Source organism: Lytechinus variegatus, chromosome 6 (genome assembly GCF_018143015.1).
Source record: "Lytechinus variegatus isolate NC3 chromosome 6, Lvar_3.0, whole genome shotgun sequence".
In the NCBI taxonomy this organism is placed as follows: Eukaryota; Metazoa; Echinodermata; class Echinoidea; order Temnopleuroida; family Toxopneustidae; genus Lytechinus; species Lytechinus variegatus.
In genome coordinates this window covers 40200661-40219990 of record NC_054745.1, presented here as the reverse complement: position 1 = coordinate 40219990, position 19330 = coordinate 40200661, and the positions used below count along the sequence as shown (strand labels likewise).

The 19330-nt window shown below is 39.8% G+C and overlaps 1 protein-coding gene across 2 annotated transcripts; it reads left to right on the top strand.

The window, feature by feature from the left end:
• The first annotated feature begins 312 nt into the window (after positions 1-312).
• On the top strand, positions 313-17895 carry LOC121417478 (twitchin-like). 2 transcript variants are annotated; one of them, XM_041611199.1, is made up of 7 exons: positions 313-667; positions 1851-1898; positions 7278-7586; positions 8577-8909; positions 10574-10930; positions 16375-16570; positions 17573-17895. In XM_041611199.1, the coding sequence occupies exons 1-7, from the start codon at positions 616-618 to the stop codon at positions 17763-17765; spliced, it is 1488 nt and encodes a 495-aa protein (XP_041467133.1). In that variant the 5' UTR covers positions 313-615; the 3' UTR covers positions 17766-17895. The 2 variants fall into 2 exon arrangements, with proteins under 2 accessions (XP_041467133.1, XP_041467132.1); XM_041611198.1 differs by having other exon boundaries at positions 16372-16570.
• The last annotated feature ends 1435 nt before the right edge of the window (positions 17896-19330 follow it).

Genomic DNA, 19330 nt, shown 5'->3' with positions numbered 1-19330 from the left:
ATTTTTAGAAAAAAAACTATCATAAACAACGCGACTGCAAAAGCATGTTCGGATTTCACTCCTGACTGCCGCTCTCTCTGTACATGAAGTGCCGAGGAACTCTGTGCTCTGATCATTAACTGTGCAAATTGCATGCGGTGGTGGACTCGCCTGTGTCGCACGCTGCATGCAACCAGCGACGTGTGTAGACTCTTCACTAGTCGCTTTTTGGCTACTTTTCCGGAAAATGCCTTCGCCAGGGTGTAAAACGGAAACGCGCGCCCCGCGCACTTTAAAATGCAATGGGGAATCCCCGCTCCTAATTTCGCAATCCATTGTATCGCAACGCATCTTTCGTAAAATCAAGAGAGGCCTTCCCTTTGGTCGCCCTGATTGGACCAGATTGCCGCGCAGTAAGCATCACATTTTCATAATAATCATAATGATATGTGAATAGCTCTGAGGATGACTGTATAATCAGCTAGTATTGATGTGGAACGAAATTAAGAAATAAGAACAACACAAAGGTGACTCTGGAAGAATTCACCGAGCAATTCGAATATTGGCAACGCTGCTATTTATCGTCATTGGATACTACCATAATATTATTCCAGCTTGGACCGAATATTACATGAAATGGAATCTGCAGGTGTGGTGTGTATGGTGTGTGTCGTGTTGGTCTTATTAGGTAAGTATATCGGATGTGCCCATATTGATAATGATAATCAAGCTGTATCTTATTGTTTTCGAGGGCTGTTTTCCCGCATACATTCGTAATTCCGAAGCTTCGTTATTCCGAAGGTTCGTTAGTCCGAAAACGAAATGATTAACGAACCTTATTTCGTTCTCGAACTAACGAACCTTCGGAACGACGAACCTTATTTTGTTTGCGGATTGTCGAACCTTCGGAATAACACCATATATGTTCGGACTAACGAACCCTTTTACGTTTTCGGATTAATTTAATGAACATCGAGGTATAAGCAATTTACGTGTTTCGGAATCCAGTGTCCGTAAAAAAATCAATTCGTACCATAATAAGAGGGGTTGGCAAATAAAACCTCTTTTGGGAAAATCGATTTCAAACCAGCGAATTCTGTTGCAATTTTAGCTGCTGAAAACAAATCTAATAAGAATTTTTAATTTAGAATACGTCTGATATTGATTCCGAGCATTTTTTAATGGCTGCCAAATTTCTCGCATAGGCCTATCAGTGTTTTCACATGTAAATCTTGAATATCCATACAAATAAGGTTTGCAATGTGTCTTACTTTATGTTTACATGGCCACTGAGCAGAAACATAAATTAATCAGACAGTTAGGCCATTTAAAATGACGCTCTTGGTTGAAAAAAAAAACATGTTGGGGTCATTTCTTTGTAAAAAAAAAAAATGCCCCCACATCGCATGTTTTTTTGCATAAAACCATAAGTATTCATTCATGTGTAGTTTTTTATGTCTAAATGAATGATTTCATGGCCACTGAATCCAAAAGAGAGATAAAAAAAGGCATGTGCGGTCATTTAGTAATGTCTATTTTCTGTCAAAATCACTTTTTTTGTGAAAATGACTGAATAGACTGCAAGTATTCATGCAACTACGGCTTGTAATTTGACTAGCCATGTCTTTTCTAGCGGCAGCGATTTGGTAGACAAATGCAAATATATCAGTTGAACTGTCTGAATTAAAAGAATCTGTTTTTTTTTAGTGGATCCCCCCCCCTAAATATATATATATATATATATATACTAATAATGATAATAATAAATATATTTCTATGGGCAGGATTGTGTTGAATTATTTTTCTTTCAAACTGCTACACGGTAAAACAAATTATACAAATTTATTTTCATTTTTCATTGTTTTCTTTAGTTTACTCGTCTGTGATCTCATATTTCTACTTCAAAGATAGCAATCCAAGTGAGTATACAAAATGTGCATGATACAACTAGTTAAGATTTTAGTTTTCTTAACCCCCTCCCCCGAAAAAAATAATAAATGAAAAAATAAGAAATGCGTACAAATGTCAAGTAACAAAATAAAGTAGGTTAAAATTCGGCACGAAATGTTATAATCGAAAACAGGCGATTTTGCCTCTTAAACCTTTAAATTATTAGTAATTACCAGTGTTTAGATTGATAAAGCGACGCTCAACGAATAAGCCGAATAAGGAAAGTAGAAATCAGAGGGAAATTTAAAATAGTAACTGTATAAAACGAGAGAATAGTTAAAGAAAGGAAAGAACGATATCAGAGGTGATGCAAAGAACTGAAATCTAAGTAAAAACTTATTTTTATAAAATACTTAAAGATTAATGACCACCCACCCTTCTTCAAAAAATGAAAGTTACGATGACGGTAATTATTTAAGCAATAACAACATCAATAACAATCATAATGATAGTAGTAGTAGTAGTAGTAGCATGACTGACGTCATACAGTGGTGGGGATTCCGCAAAATATGTACTTGTCATGATGGGGATTCCCCACAGCTTAGTATCAGATGATCGAGATCTTGATTGCAGGGCCGTTACTAAAGGGGGTATGTGGGGGTGCAACCCCCCCCCCTTACTCCTCTGGATTATGTCGGTAAATCTGCGCGCCCGTCGGCGCAACTGTAATGAATGAATGTACTACTACTACTACTCCTACTCCTACTACTACTACTAAAACTACTACTACTACTCTTATTGCTACTACTACTTCTACTACTGCTACTCCTACTCTACTACTACTACTACTACTACTACTACTACTACTACTCTTACTGCTACTACTACTTCTACTACTGCTACTCCTACTACTACTACTACTACTACTACTACTACTCCTAAAACTCCTACTACTACTCCTACTACTACTACTACTAAAACTAATACTACTACTACTACTCTTACTGCTACTACTACTACTACTACTACTAACATTTAGTATTAAAGTTTGAAAATTTTTGAAAATAAGCTACTATTACTACTACTACTACCACTACTACTACTCCTACTACTACTACTACTACTACTACTCTTACTGCTACTACTACTACTCTGCAACCCCCCCCCTTACTCCTCTGGATTATGTCGGTAAATCTGCGCGCCCGTCGGCGCAACTGTAATGAATGAATGTACTACTACTACTACTCCTACTCCTACTACTACTACTAAAACTACTACTACTACTCCTACTCCTACTACTACTACTAAAACTACTACTACTACTCTTACTGCTACTACTACTTCTACTACTGCTACTCCTACTCTACTACTACTACTACTACTACTACTACTACTACTACTCTTACTGCTACTACTACTTCTACTACTGCTACTCCTACTACTACTACTACTACTACTACTCCTAATACTCCTACTACTACTCCTACTACTACTACTACTACTACTACTACTACTACTACTACTCTTACTGCTACTACTACTACTACTACTACTACTACTAACATTTAGTATTAAAGTTTGAAAATTTTTGAAAATAAGCTACTATTACTACTACTACTACTACTACTACTACTCCTACTACTACTACTACTACTACTACTCTTACTGCTACTACTACTACTCTTACTGCTACTACTACTTCTACTACTGCTACTCCTACTACTACTACTACTACTACTACTACTACTACTACTACTACTACTACTACTACTACTCCTACTCCTACTCCTACTACTACTACTACTACTACTACTACTACTACTCCTACTACTCCTACTCCTACTACTCCTACTACTACTACTACTAAAACTACTACTACTACTACTACTCTTACTGCTACTACTACTACTCTTACTGCTACTACTACTTCTACTACTGCTACTCCTACTACTACTACTACTACTACTCCTACTCCTACTCCTACTACTACTACTACTACTACTACTACTACTACTACTACTACTAAAACTACTACTACTACTCTTACTGCTACTACTACTACTACTGCTACTCCTACTACTACTACTACTACTACTACTACTACTACTCCTACTACTACTACTACTACTACTCCTACTCCTACTCCTACTACTACTACTACTACTACTACTACTACTACTACTCCTACTACTACTACTACTCTTACTGCTACTACTACTTCTACTATACTGCTAGTAGTAGTAGTAGTAGTAGTAGTAGTAGTAGTAGTAGTAGTTTTAGTAGTAGTATAGTAGGAGTAGTAGTAGTAGTAGTAGTAGTAGTAGTAGTAGTAGTAGTAGTAGTAGTAGTAGGAGTAGCAGTATAGTGGAAGTAGTAGTAGCAGTAAGAGTAGTAGTAGTAGTAGGAGTAGTAGTAAGTAGTAGTAGTAGTAGTAGTAGTAGTAGTAGTAGTAGTAGTAGTAGTAGGAGTAGGAGTAGTAGTAGTAGTAGTAGTATGAGTAGTAGTAGTAGTAGTAGTAGTATTAGTAGTAGGAGTAGCAGTAGTAGTAGTAGTAGTAGCAGTAAGAGTAGTAGTAGTAGCAGTAAGAGTAGTAGTAGTAGTAGTAGTTTTAGTAGTAGTAGTAGTAGTAGTAGTAGGAGTAGTAGTAGGAGTAGGAGTAGTAGTAGTAGTAGTAGTAGTAGTAGTAGTAGTAGTAGTATTGGAGTAGTAGTAGTAGTAGTAGTGGTAGTAGTAGTAGTAATAGTAGCTTATTTTCAAAAATTTTCAAACTTTAATACTAAATGTTACCAGGGGAGTGAAACCACTCATCCAAGGTCCTTCGTTTCAAAAATACTTTTTTTCTACAAGCTTAGGCGGCGATTTGCGGTTTAGGTGCAATTTGCGGTTTAGGGCCTTAACAAGCGATGCCATAACCCTCCAACGGTTGCTTTAACATCCATTTCAAAACTCCTTATCAGTAATTCATAATATAATCGTTAAATAAACACTTGTAAGTATCACTTAATTCTCAAGTGAATTTGATTGGAAATGGATTTGCAAACATGTTTACTAACCCATCTAGGATTATGACAGCATTGGCATCTGGATTCACCCATTGCAGACATACCATACTTCGGCGCAAATCAAAATTTGCATAACTGCAGAGCATACCCACTGATTATCCGAGCGTTACACATATCACATGAATACGGGTATCAAATTAATTATATCAATTGTGTTCTTTACAGCTATACAAAATGATTATGCGTTCATGTCATTATCTTTTCCATAAAATAGGGATTTGTGAGGCGCCATTCCTTGTTAACTCTCACGCAGTGGCGTACCTAAGATTTTCTAAAGGGGGGGGGGGGGTTAAATAACGTCCTTTGGGTGCGTTTATTCGACACTTTTTACCCTAGAATCATGATTCAAATTACGATTCTGCAGAATCAAGATTAAGTCGAAAGTGGAAATAAACGTCTTTCAAATCACAAACATGAAACACGGAAAAAGGGGCGTTTGGAAAGACGTTTCTGTAGAATCACGAACGAAAAAGGTCGTATAAACGATATCGTGATTTGAATCATGATTCTATGACGTCATTGTGTCGTGCTTCTTCCAGGTTCGATTTAAAGGCGCGCACTGTGTTTCGTGCAGGTTAACTTTCGTGTAGCAGTATTGCCAGTGTACTAGTAACGGTATATGCCAATATTGTCACGTGCGTTTAGGAATTATCATTCTGTGTATTGTACCCCCGGGGTTGTACTGTAGCGTCATTTGTATATTTCATTGTTTTTATCAATCATATCTTCAAGTTCCAAAGGCACAAATTGGACTGACGACGAACTCAGGGCTCTGCTTGTGCTTTGGCCTGAAGCAAAAGCATCCCTTACCGGGATTCACAGAAATAAGACGATCTACGAATCCCTTTCAGCGGCGCTTGCGAGGGAGGGATTTCTACGGAGATGTGGCACCGCCTGTCGAGACAAAATTAACAGAATTCGTGCCCAGTACTACGGCTACCGAACACCATTTTCGATGAACCGACAAGATTGAATACAAGTAAACAAAACAATACGAGGTACAATACACGGAATTCTGGAAAGAGAAGATTTATTTTTCGGAAGCCGAGTAAACGTTGCACAAACGATCGCGCGTTAGCTCGGGCGGCAGCAAACATCTAGCAGCCGACTTGAAGTTAGAAACACGCGCGAAAATGTTGACCTATACTTCCTGGGTCAAACTGCGCACTGTGATGCGCACTGGATCGGCCCGAATTCAGGGAGAAACAGCGTTAGAAAGATGGTCGTATAAACGCTGATTCTGTCGGATCGTGATTCATGTTGCTGTTTTGAATCATGATTCAAATCGTGATTCAAATCATGATTCTGGGTTGAGGTCGCATAAACGCAGCCAAAATTGAAAAGCAAAAAAAGGGTCTTCAACCACAAATAAAGGACAAAGGACATTTCGCACCAGAAAAAAAAATGACAAGCCAAAAAAAAGGATTTTCAAGTTCAAAGGAGCAGGGCATTTGTGGCTCGTCGGGGGGGGGGGGCATGGATACGTCCCTTGCATGGGTTGTGACTCGCCCTCTTAGGTACGCTTATTCTCACCCGGTATATAGTAATAATGATAATAGCCAATTTTTATAAAGCGCTTTTCCCAGAATGGCTCAAAGCGCGTTACAGCATGTTATTACCCCGGTTATTGGATTCATTTCAATCCTGCACGAAAAGTGCACAATTTCCACTCTCTGGGGAGCATTGCATTGCATTCATCGCAGCCTCACTATGGCGCTGGCAAAATCAAACATACTATATCTTTCGCATCCTACCGGGTACCCATTTAGCACCTGGGTCGAGAGTGACAAAGTGTGGATTAACGCCTTGCCAAAGGATGCTAGACCACGGTGGGATTCGAACACACGACCCTCTGTTTCCAAGGCGAGAGTCAGAACCACTACACCACGGCTCTTCCACATAGTAAAACGGTGTTTAAATGAAAACCGTTCTTTTAACCTGTGAAATCATGATAGCACCAGTATAAAGACACAAGGTAAAGAACGAATGTAATAGCCCGTTCCCACTGCCTTGCGATTATTTACAAAAGCCACGATTGGCCTGTCGTAACTAATCGCGAAAATCTTTAGAAGGTCTAATTTCTTTTTGTTTTTTTTTTGTATCCGTGAAGTCATTGACCTATCACGATATTTGTGTTAGGTCCATGGTGACGTCAAAACGACAACTGTCACGCCACAACAGCATTCCTGTAATCTCGGGAAATTCGTGTTTTGTTTTGTTTATTTAAACCAGGCATTCCCTTGACCACAGAGGCCATTTTTTCAAATATTTTTTGACAAATCTCAAAAAAGAAATAAATGAATTAGAAAAAAATAAATAAATTACCTGAATTTCTAATTCATTTAGCCTTGCCAACTCTGAAGAACGCACCCGAAGTGATAAGCGTTACGACCTCGTATGTTTGGGTGTCATGGCATCTAAATTACAATGGTAACGGTCCAGTCTGCGGGTCAACTGTCTATCTCCAAAATCCCTCATCGACATCGTGGACGAGTGTTGGTTTTGTTCCCGTTGAAGAAGATGCAAACTTCTACCAATTCGCAATTGACCGACTGGACGCAGGGACCAGCTATGGTATAAGTGTACGTCTTCTCCATTGCTCTGGGAAAGAAGGGACATCAAGTCCCGAACTGTCCGCGTCAACACAGAATTATGGTAAGTTGATATTTACCCCCTTGTTCATTCCGAAATCAGGTTTAGGTTACACGGGCCCATGGGCGGAAATCCCAGGGGGGACGTGCCCCCCCCCCCCCCTACTCAAAATAGTACACAAATTACCATGGTGACTTGTACTATTGACCGGTCAAAACTTAAGTATGAAATGTGACCAGCCACCCCCAAACCCACGGTAAATCACCCTTAATGAATAGAGTTTGAAGAAGCGAATACCAATGTTCAAAATGATATATGATTAGTAAAACTTGATCAACATTAACTCACTCAAATACTTGATTGAATGCAGAAAGAACAAAGCACGAGCTTCAGAAGATCACTCAAGTATGAGATGTGCACTCTGTGCCATTTCAATGACACTTCTAAGCAGTCCACCGAAAATTACATCAAAGAAACTCTTGTATCTTTGTTTTTCTGAACAACTTGACGTTTTTAAAGTATATTAATGATGAAGAATACTCCTTTAGACCATGGACCTACTAGCTTGTAGGTCCATGATTAGACAAGCTATTTTTTTTCTTTTATTTTGAAAACCAATTTACTATTTTGTCTATCAAAAGAACCTTTCCTGGCGACTTACTGGTGTTCTGGGGGTAGATGGTCACAAATGCAGTTCACGTAGCTTTGCTTGGGCATTGAATTGTAGCTCTTTGTTAACCGGGCATGGCTGCTCAGTGGTTGAGCGTCCGCCTATGATCATGAACCCAGAGGTCGTGGGTTCGGTCCTAGGCCGAGTCGTACCAACGACTTTTATAAATGAGACCTTCTACCTTCTTGCTAGGCGCTCAGCATTTATATTCTAGAAGGGGAGCAACAATACCATTATTATGTCAAGCAGGGCACGCTGGAAGAGCAGTTTCCTATAACTGCATTGGCTACCAATAATAAAACGTTATTATTATTATTATTAGGCCTATTCATGAAATGTAAGAATAAAACGGATGATAATTTTATTCTTATTTCATTTATTAGTTTTGCCCAGCTTGCACCAACACCCTAGCACAATAGCATCAGGAACAACCTATGCAACTGTCCTATGGCAAGATGAATACGTCGGTGATGGACCTACGTGCGGCTATGCTATCGACAGGAGGGGTCTCGGGGATGACGCCACGCCTTGGACGACTGCGGGTCTCGTGCCATTGCAACCGGGTCCACAGTCTGTGGAACAGAGTGTCTTCAACCTAACTGGCTTAGAGCCGTCTATGGGGTACCAGGTCTCAGTAAGACCTATCTTGTGCGACGGTACAAGAATTATTCAACTCGGAGAAGGACCATTATTGTCTCTGAGGACTTCCACAATTGGTGAGGTTATGAAACTTTTATTTCCTTCTGCCAAATTTTCCATAGAACGATATGGTGCTGGTAAGTGGGCATTACTATTGTGACATCTGGTGAGCTTTTCGTAAATTTGTTCTTTAAATTACAAACGACTTAATGCACGAATCGAATATGTTCTTTAGTGCTAAGTTGATAACCTGTAGGGAGGGGGCAACACGGCATTTGCTTATATTTCATCTAAGATAAAAGGCTAGGATTTGGGTATTATGTTAGGTTAAGGGTTAGATACCAGAGAGGGAAATACCATTTAGCAAAAAAAAGAGGGTCGCGAGTCATAAGTACAGTCATTTGTAACTTACGAATAGCTTTGTGAAACATTGACCAGACAATAATGTCAATAAATTAGCAAGTATGTTACCACCGGTATAGGAGCGTAGAGGACACTGCACCCCCAAAACTCCGAAACCAACAGCACAAAGGCGAAAGGAGGTCGAGAAAGAAAAGGCACGGCAAATAATGGAATATGATTGTGTTGTTATTTGACAGTATGTCGTAAACCATTGCAAAATGATGAAATTATATTTTTAAACGGACAAGAATGGCGACGTTTTGCCCCCATGCGCTGATCCGCACTGGAGCTTTTTAACCCCCCCCCCCCCTTAAATCGTTATCTCCATTCATCCCTTCATCATCATTAAACCTATCGCTATCATTATCAAAGTTTTCGTTTGGTTAGTTTGCTGTCAGATGCGAGTGAAAACTTTTACTCTTCTTGTTTAAGTGTCATGATTGCTATCTTCATTAAAAAATCATTTCAGCTGACAATGATTTAAAACTTTGAAAATGTATACTCTTTCATTTTTGTCTCGCCTGCATAGCAGAGTGAAATTATAGGCGCTGCTTTCCAGACTGCAGCGGCGTCGTCAACATTACATCCTAACCGAAGATTAAGTTTTGAAATGTCATCATAACTTAGAAAGTTTATGGGCCTATTTCGTGAAACTTAAACATAGTGATTACCAAGTATTACTCAACATCATGCAATAGATTGATGTCCTATGAGCAAGGTCAATGGTTATTTAGGGTCATTAAACTCGGACTATGTAGGGGAACGAACATCTAAATCTTTCCGGAAAATTAGGTTTTTGAAATGTCATAACTTATAGGCCTAGCTCATGAGGTATCTTCAAATTCCTTTTGTGAGTTTCAGAGCACATGATTAAAGTCAAAGGTCATTTAGGGTCAAGGAACTTAGATTATGTTGGGGACATAAAGACGAAATCTTAACCAAGGCAAATTTTTTTTTTTAATATCATAACTGAAAGTTTTGGGATCTATTTCATGAAATTTTGACATAAGGGTAATCAAGTGCCCCTGACCGCCTTGCACAAGTTTTTGGTCACACGATGAATGTCAAATTTAATTTAGGGTCAGTGAACATAGTATTTTATCATCATAAAGCAATGAGTGGTATTTTTTTTGAATGATTATTCTATGATCGTGTTTAAAGACACCACTGCCGCGATATTGAATTGCGTATTTATTAATGCAAGCGAGACTTCCAGAGGTGCTCCACTTGTATATAACTTTGTATAATCTCTCTCTTTTGTATGTAAAAATTAATAAAATAATACAATCGGATATTAACATTTTCCCTATCACTCCTGCTGCTTTCTCTTCCTTCGTAGAACCACCGACTTTGACGATGGCCCCTGTTCTGACCAATCTTTCAACGTCACACGCGGAGATCGAGTGGACTAGCGACCACCACGGGGATGGCCCTATCTGTGGATACGATATCAACCTCAAGAAGCACGTCGGCGATAACAACGAACCGTGGCTTAGTGTCGGGTTCGTACCGGTTGGCAACGAGCTCGAGTTCTACATCGGGCAACTTGAGGCGGATACCGGTTATCTAGTCGCTGTTTCGGTCATCAATTGCTTATCGGGTGGGGAAGGTCCACGACGGCCTGCGTTATCCTTCAGGACCATCGCGCCTGTGACAGAGGCTATCACAGTTACATCTCATACGGTTTCTCCAGCGGGTGTGTTATGTTTTCTCTTGCTTAGCCTTTAGCCAAGGTTCTTGGTGCTGTTATTTCCCTTAACATGGCCTAAACTCCCTTTGTAGTCTTCGGCATGACAAGCAGCGCAAGAGGACTTGTCCAGGGGCTATATTTTGCTATTTAATCAGGCAGTTATATACAATTGTAATGAACTAAATGTTAACCCATTATCGCATAGAATAGGTGTGAGTGTGCGTCTTCTCCATTGCTCTGGGAAAGAAGGGACAGCAAGTCCCGAACTATCCGCGTCAACACAGAATTATGGTAAGTTGATATTTACCCCCTTGTTCATTCCGAAATCAGGTTTAGGTTACACGGGCCCATGGGCGGAAATCCCAGGGGGACGTGCCCCCCCCCCTACTCAAAATAGTACACAAATTACCATGGTGACTTGTACTATTGACCGGTCAAAACTTAAGTATGAAATGTGACCAGCCACCCCCAAACCGACGGTAAATCACCCTAAATGAATAGAGTTTGAAGAAGCGAATACCAATGTTCAAAATGATATATGATTAGTAAAACTTGATCAACATTAACTCACTCAAATACTTGATTGAATGCAGAAGGAACAAAGCACGAGCTTCAGAAGATCACTCAAGTATGAGATGTGCACTCTGTGCCATTTCAATGACACTTCTAAGCAGTCCACCAAAAATTACATCAAGGAAACTCTTGTATCTTTGTTTTTCTGAACAACTTGACGTTTTTAAAGTATATTAATGATGAAGAATACTCCTTTAGACCATGGACCTACTAGCTTGTAGGTCCATGATTAGACAAGCTATTTTTTCTTTTATTTTGAAAACCAATTTACTATTTTGTCTATCAATTGAGACCTTTCGTTTTCTGTGACGTGCCATGTGGACGTACGAGATTAAGGAATTTTGGGAGCACTGCGCATGCGCGAAGTAATCTGTGACGAGCCTTCTCGTTCACTGACCAAATCTGTGACTCGTATTTGAGGGTTTTGACGTTCGGTGTCATAGTGCTCGAACGAGCGCTAGTTCGTACATGATGACGTCATCCCAGCTTGGCAAAAATGAATGAAGCCGCATCAACACTCCAGTTTCGTTGATTTAGCAGGGCTGGTAAATTGCAAATTACTGCTTGTTACCAGCTTTTCCATTACATTTAGTGTATCCTGTTTTCAGACACTACATATCCGAAAGGTAATTGATGTTTTATTTCCAAACAACCGTGTTTTTTCGGCTTTTTGCGCAAGAGTGCAAATGTTGCACCCACGTACAGTCGCCCAACTGGTTCGTAGCGTGATGCTACGCCTGATTCTCCGGCAAAGCATCGGCCCACGGCCCGCTCGCTATCACGCTGGTATATGCTGTGGCGTGGTACGGGTACGTCGACTTAAATCGAAACTGTTTTCATCAATGTACGAACGTGATACTGAACGAGCGGTGACACCAGTTCCGGTGAACTAGGAATACGTTGCTGTCGCAGACAATCGAAATCTCTCTAATAAATAAAGAACCTTTCCTGGCGACTTACTGGTGTTCTGGGGGTAGATGGTCACAAATGCAGTTCACGTAGCTTTGCTTGGGCATTGAATTGTAGCTCTTTGTTAACCGGGCATGGCTGCTCAGTGGTTGAGCGTCCGCCTATGATCATGAACCCAGAGGTCGTGGGTTCGGTCCTAGGCCGAGTCGTACCAACGACTTTTATAAATGAGACCTTCTACCTTCTTGCTAGGCGCTCAGCATTTATATTCTAGAAGGGGAGCAACAATACCATTATTATGTCAAGCAGGGCACGCTGGAAGAGCAGTTTCCTATAACTGCATTGGCTACCAATAATAAAACGTTATTATTATTATTATTAGGCCTATTCATGAAATGTAAGAATAAAACGGATGATAATTTTATTCTTATTTCATTTATTAGTTTTGCCCAGCTTGCACCAACACCCTAGCACAATAGCATCAGGAACAACCTATGCAACTGTCCTATGGCAAGATGAATACGTCGGTGATGGACCTACGTGCGGCTATGCTATCGACAGGAGGGGTCTCGGGGATGACGCCACGCCTTGGACGACTGCGGGTCTCGTGCCATTGCAACCGGGTCCACAGTATGTGGAACAGAGTGTCTTCAACCTAACTGGCTTAGAGCCGTCTGTGGGGTACCAGGTCTCAGTAAGACCTATCTTGTGCGACGGTGCAAGAATTATTCAACTCGGAGAAGGACCATTATTGTCTCTGAGGACTTCCACAATTGGTGAGGTTATGAAACTTTTATTTCCTTCTGCCAAATTTTCCATAGAACGATATGGTGCTGGTAAGTGGGCATTACTATTGTGACATCTGGTGAGCTTTTCGTAAATTTGTTCTTTAAATTACAAACGACTTAATGCACGAATCGAATATGTTCTTTAGTGCTAAGTTGATAACCTGTAGGGAGGGGGGCAACACGGCATTTGCTTATATTTCATCTAAGATAAAAGGCTAGGATTTGGGTATTATGTTAGGTTAAGGGTTAGATACCAGAGAGGGAAATACCATTTAGCAAAAAAAAGAGGGTCGCGAGTCATAAGTACAGTCATTTGTAACTTACGAATAGCTTTGTGAAACATTGACCAGACAATAATGTCAATAAATTAGCAAGTATGTTACCACCGGTATAGGAGCGTAGAGGACACTGCACCCCCAAAACTCCGAAACCAACAGCACAAAGGCGAAAGGAGGTCGAGAAAGAAAAGGCACGGCAAATAATGGAATATGATTGTGTTGTTATTTGACAGTATGTCGTAAACCATTGCAAAATGATGAAATTATATTTTTAAACGGACAAGAATGGCGACGTTTTGCCCCCATGCGCTGATCTGCACTGGAGCTTTTTAACCCCCCCCCCCCCCCTTAAATCGTTATCTCCATTCATCCCTTCATCATCATTAAACCTATCGCTATCATTATCAAAGTTTTCGTTTGGTTAGTTTGCTGTCAGATGCGAGTGAAAACTTTTACTCTTCTTGTTTAAGTGTCATGATTGCTATCTTCATTAAAAAATCATTTCAGCTGACAATGATTTAAAACTTTGAAAATGTATACTCTTTCATTTTTGTCTCGCCTGCATAGCAGAGTGAAATAATAGGCGCTGCTTTCCAGACTGCAGCGGCGTCGTCAACATCAAATCCTAACCGAAGATTAAGTTTTGAGATGTCATCATAACTTAGAAAGTTTATGGGCCTATTTCGTGAAACTTAAACATAGTGACTACCAAGTATTACTCAACATCATGCAATAGATTGATGTCCTATGAGCAAGGTCAATGGTTATTTAGGGTCATTAAACTCGGACTATGTAGGGGAACGAACATCTAAATCTTTCCGGAAAATTAGGTTTTTGAAATGTCATAACTTATAGGCCTAGCTCATGAGGTATCTTCAAATTCCTTTTGTGAGTTTCAGAGCACATGATTAAAGTCAAAGGTCATTTAGGGTCAAGGAACTTAGATTATGTTGGGGACATAAAGACGAAATCTTAACCAAGGCAATTTTTTTTTTTAATATCATAACTGAAAGTTTTGGGATCTATTTCATGAAATTTTGACATAAGGGTAATCAAGTGCCCCTGACCGCCTTGCACAAGTTTTTGGTCACACGATGAATGTCAAATTTCATTTAGGGTCAGTGAACATAGTATTTTGTCATCATAAAACATTGAGTGGTATTTTTTTTGAATGATTATTCTATGATCGTGTTTAAAGACACCACTGCCGCGATATTGAATTGCGTATTTATTAATGCGAGACTTCCAGAGGTGCTCCACTCGTATATATGTTTGTATAATCTCTCTTTTGTATGTAAAAATGAAAAGTAATAAAATCGGATATTAACATTTTTCCTATCACTCCTGCTGCTTCCTCTTCCTTCGTAGAACCACCGACTTTGATGGTGGCCCCTGTTCTGACCAATCTTTCAACGTCACACGCGGAGATCGAGTGGACTAGCGACCACCACGGGGATGGCCCTATCTGTGGTTACGATATCAACCTCAAAAAGCACATCGGCGATAACAACGAACCGTGGCTTAGTGTCGGGTTCGTACCGGTTGGCAATGAGCTCGAGTTCTACATCGGGCACCTTGAGGCGGATACCGGTTATCTAGTCGCTGTTTCGGTCATCAATTGCTTATCGGGTGGGGAAGGTCCACGACGGCCTGCGTTATCCTTCAGGACCATCGCGCCTGTGACAGAGGCTATCACAGTTACATCGCATACGGTTTCTCCAGCGGGTGTGTTATGTTTTCTCTTGCTTAGCCTTTAGCCAAGGTTCTTGGTGCTGTTATTTCCCTTAACATGGCCTAAACTCCCTTTGTAGTCTTCGGCATGACAAGCAGCGCAAGAGGACTTGTCCAGGGGCTATATTTTGCTATTTACTCAGGCAGTTATATACAATTGTAATGAACTAAATGTTAACCCATTATCGCATAGAATAGGTGCAAGAACCATGCCCATGTCACTAAGACGTGTTAAAGAAAAATTGCCAAATCTGTACAAGTATACCATCGGCCATTAAAATCTAAAGATGTTAGTAGCTTTAAACTGTCATTGCAAATTTGTTGATATTACAAGTTGTGTAAAATGGACCTCGTGTTTGATAAACAATTTCACCAGAATAAATGTGTTGCGCAGAGTTCAGTTATTAATTGTTTAACTTTAAATCATCAATTTCCAAAAATAGTCCGGGAGTCATTTGTTAATAATAACAATGACGCTGTTCTTGTATAGCGCATATCACATTAGGTCATAACGTCCCTACGCGCTTGGGACGTTATGTCCAAGGATTTGGATATTAATACCCTGGCTTTAGCCCCACAGCCATACATCATTTCAAGGAATAAATTCTTACAAGATGCCCATTCATATCACCTGAGTTGAGTGCAGCACAACGAATATGAATTCCTTGATTCAAAGTAAGAAGACTTACCCACTGGGCCACAACGCCAACAAAAAGTATTGAAGACGATTTAAAGGCGATTAAGATGGAAATAACATTGTTACAGCGATGCCCAATTGCTGAAAAAAAAATGGAATATGATAAAGAAACAAAATAAAACTATAAGCACAGGAAAATATGGGATTAAGTAAAAGTAGAAAGCACATAGATGATAGAACGTGGGGCTTTTCGTTTTTGTCCCTTAATCAACAAAAAAATAGATCGAACTTACTTATCCTGCTTAACCCTCAAACAAAATCCTGTTCTTATGCGGTTCTCTGTGGTTGATGATATTTCTGTCAGTATAGCTTCTCTTGGTATAATCCTCTTCCGACATTGTCCGATAGCAAATAACAGGCATGGTTGGTCAGGCTAGACTTGTCTTAAAGATTTATTGCTAACCTACCATTTCAGACGAGATTAATACGATCTACACATCTCGATTTTACTTTCATTGCATTCACCAACAGCAGATGGAACTGATATGACTGAAATCCCGCCAGCAACGGCGACGTCTGCCTGCCCGATCATCCCAGAGGTGAACTGTACAGAGTGTCTTCAAAATACTACACTCAGCATGCCTGTATACGGGGAATGCCATGACTGGAAGCTGGCTTTTGTTGTCGCTTTACCTTCGCTCCTTTTTCTTCTAGGATTACTTGTTTTGAGGTAAGCAACACGCATGTTTCATTGGAGGCGATCGCACGACGCAGGATTAGCTAGCGGCTTCCCGCCATAATTCAAAGCGCGCGTCGCCAAAAGTATAACCCGGATGTCACAGAAGCAGCAGCTGTTGATGGCCTTGGCCTCGGATGTCTAGTCCTTAGCCCTCATCTTGTACACTGTTAGAAAGAATAAAAGAAGTTCCTGCAGCAGAGTCTCGAGAACACCTGTAATCTTACCGAATTGCGTAATCTTACAGGAAATTGGTAAAAAAAACGTGATTTTACAGAAAATAAACAGAAGATTTTGTAGAAAGCAATAACAGAATCATTCTGTAAATTCATAAAACAAGAATTTTTCTGCAATTTAACAGAACAGGTCTGTTTAAAAAGGGGAAAAGGGTGTTTTATTCAAGGAAATTTGTAAGATTCCATACATCAAATACCAATTTCCTGTAAGATTACGCAATTCGGTAAGATTACAGGTGTTCTCGAGACTCTGCTGCAGGAACTTCTTTTATTTTTTCTAACAGTGTAGCTCTCTTAGTATGGGATCACCAGTCGTTCTTTATAGTCGCGTCGTACTTACGAACAGCTTTATGAAACGTCCCACGGGTTGAACCAGGCCGCCATGACACCATGGCAACTAACTGATTATCCGCTCTGGAAGGCCTACTCTACTAGAACGTAGAGGGCAGCAACACACCGTTGCTTTGGTAGGCTTACTTATAAACCGGACAAATGGGTTACTGAATATTACTATTGACGCCTTTTTAAGTGAGTTGATTTATAATCAAAATTAACAAATGCAAACTTTGATAAGTAAATTAATATGTGAATGGATATGATTAAATAATATACATGTGCATGGATGAATAAATGAATTACTAAAATGCCTTTGTTTGAATAATCAAAATAGTGCATAAAGGCCTTTCTGATAGTTAACCATTTTGAAAGCTGAACGATGCCGAAAAATGTATCATAAATTATCTTCTTTTTTCATTCTCAGTTACATCAGATTGAAGCGGCGAAGTAAGGATAGCCTTGGAACTACGGAAATTAACGCCAGCCCGTGCACCGTTACCACCGTACAAGCGCCACGCAACGTCTATGTTGAACGCAATGACATCGAAAACTCTTATGAAGAGATAGAACAGAAAGACCTTCACATTCAGCTCTATCACAGGGAGGAAATCGTATGAATGATATAGCTGAAATACTTTATAAATTTAGGAGCTCTCTGTCTTTATTTCGTTCTTTCTTTTGCCCTGTTGACACTTGCAAGCATTGTGGTTCCCGCATAGTTTGCGCATGGGCACGCACTCATGCGGGCCAATGCACGAGCTATGCGTGCCAGCTTGCGGATAGGTGCGTGAAATGCGTTCCAAAATTTTCAACATGTTGAAAATTGTGGCACGCATTACAAATTCGTGAACTGTTCGTGAACCACAATGCGTGCAAGTGTCAACGGGGCATTTCACTTCTCTTCTCTCTTTCGCTCATTATTTTTTTTTGCCATGTTTACAATGGATGATTCTATTTATTGGCAACTATACCAAAAATATCAAAAGGGCGAGATTGGACTCTAAAGCGCATAATGAACTGCTGAATCACGTACATGGGGAAGGGCGCCAGACAGCGTTGAGAAGTAAACTTGCCCAAGGTACCACATGCCTAATTCATTTCCCATACAGACTAGTGTGTTAAAGTAGCGCTTGAAAAGAATTCTTAAAAAATAAGGAGGAAATTCGAAGGTTGAATGTTTACTACCAGTGGATAGGATGAATGTCTGATATTCCTTATCTGACCAGAAATTTGATTCCTATCACGGTTTGGTTATACCGTATTAGCAAGACGGCAAAGCTTTGTGTAAAGACATATGGGGGAAAATTATAAAAAAGGGGTGAGGAAAGATGGTATAGGGGTAGCACGGAGAGAATTTCACCAGCCATTTTCCAGATATATCAAAGATATATTCACTTTAATATGATTTTGTTGAGATTTTGGGGTGCCAACTTATCAAAATTGAATATTTCTGCCTGGTGAAGATAAAAACTGGCACAATACATTAAATATCTCGGATTTATGATAGATAATACACTGAAGTGTGATATCAATAATGTTGAATACTTATATAGAAAAGTTTGTAAAGTTAGTCAAATACAGCGCGTCCCAAAAAAATGTCCCTCTGACATAGGGCTGAATTAATTCTAAAATGTAATAGTATTCTCAAATATATGTTCATGAATGGAAAGCTCACCTCGTGATCTAACTTCTATAAAAATTTCATTGGTTTTGAATACACACTCTGATACGTAACCGTGGTGCATTTTAGCCCATTCCAAGTTTGCAGCATTAACGCATTTCTGCATTGTCTATGGCACATTAACCCCCATTTCTATATCCAGGATCTGAGTAGGGACAATTCCTAATAATATCCAGGTTCATCAAATCATACACTTAGGCATGTTCTAAAGGACAAGAAACATAACAATTAAGTTTGTTTGATGATTGATAAGGGGAATCAGTGCACCATCTTGGAAAGCAAATGTGAATGATGGATGAGCCTGGTTAGATCATGGAGTTTTCCCTGGTCAGATCAGGGAATTCCTTGGTCAGAATGTTCAAAAGGGGTTGATATGCTAGAAAATGCAGAACACACAGCAGTGCTGCATGCATGCAAACTTGGAATGGGCTGAAAAGCACCACTGTTACATAATAGTCTGTGTTTTCAAAATCACTGAAGCAAGACCAATGAAATTTCTAT

Excerpts from the sequence above, each read along its gene's own strand:
- LOC121417478 (XM_041611198.1), top strand. The coding sequence starts at position 616 with ATGGAATCTGCAGGTGTGGTGTGTATGGTGTGTGTCGTGTTGGTCTTA. Across the intron at positions 8,910-10,573 it reads TCTGAGGACTTCCACAATTG|AACCACCGACTTTGACGATG; the intron begins GTGAGGTTATGA and ends CTTCCTTCGTAG. Across the intron at positions 16,571-17,572 it reads CTAGGATTACTTGTTTTGAG|TTACATCAGATTGAAGCGGC; the intron begins GTAAGCAACACG and ends TTTCATTCTCAG.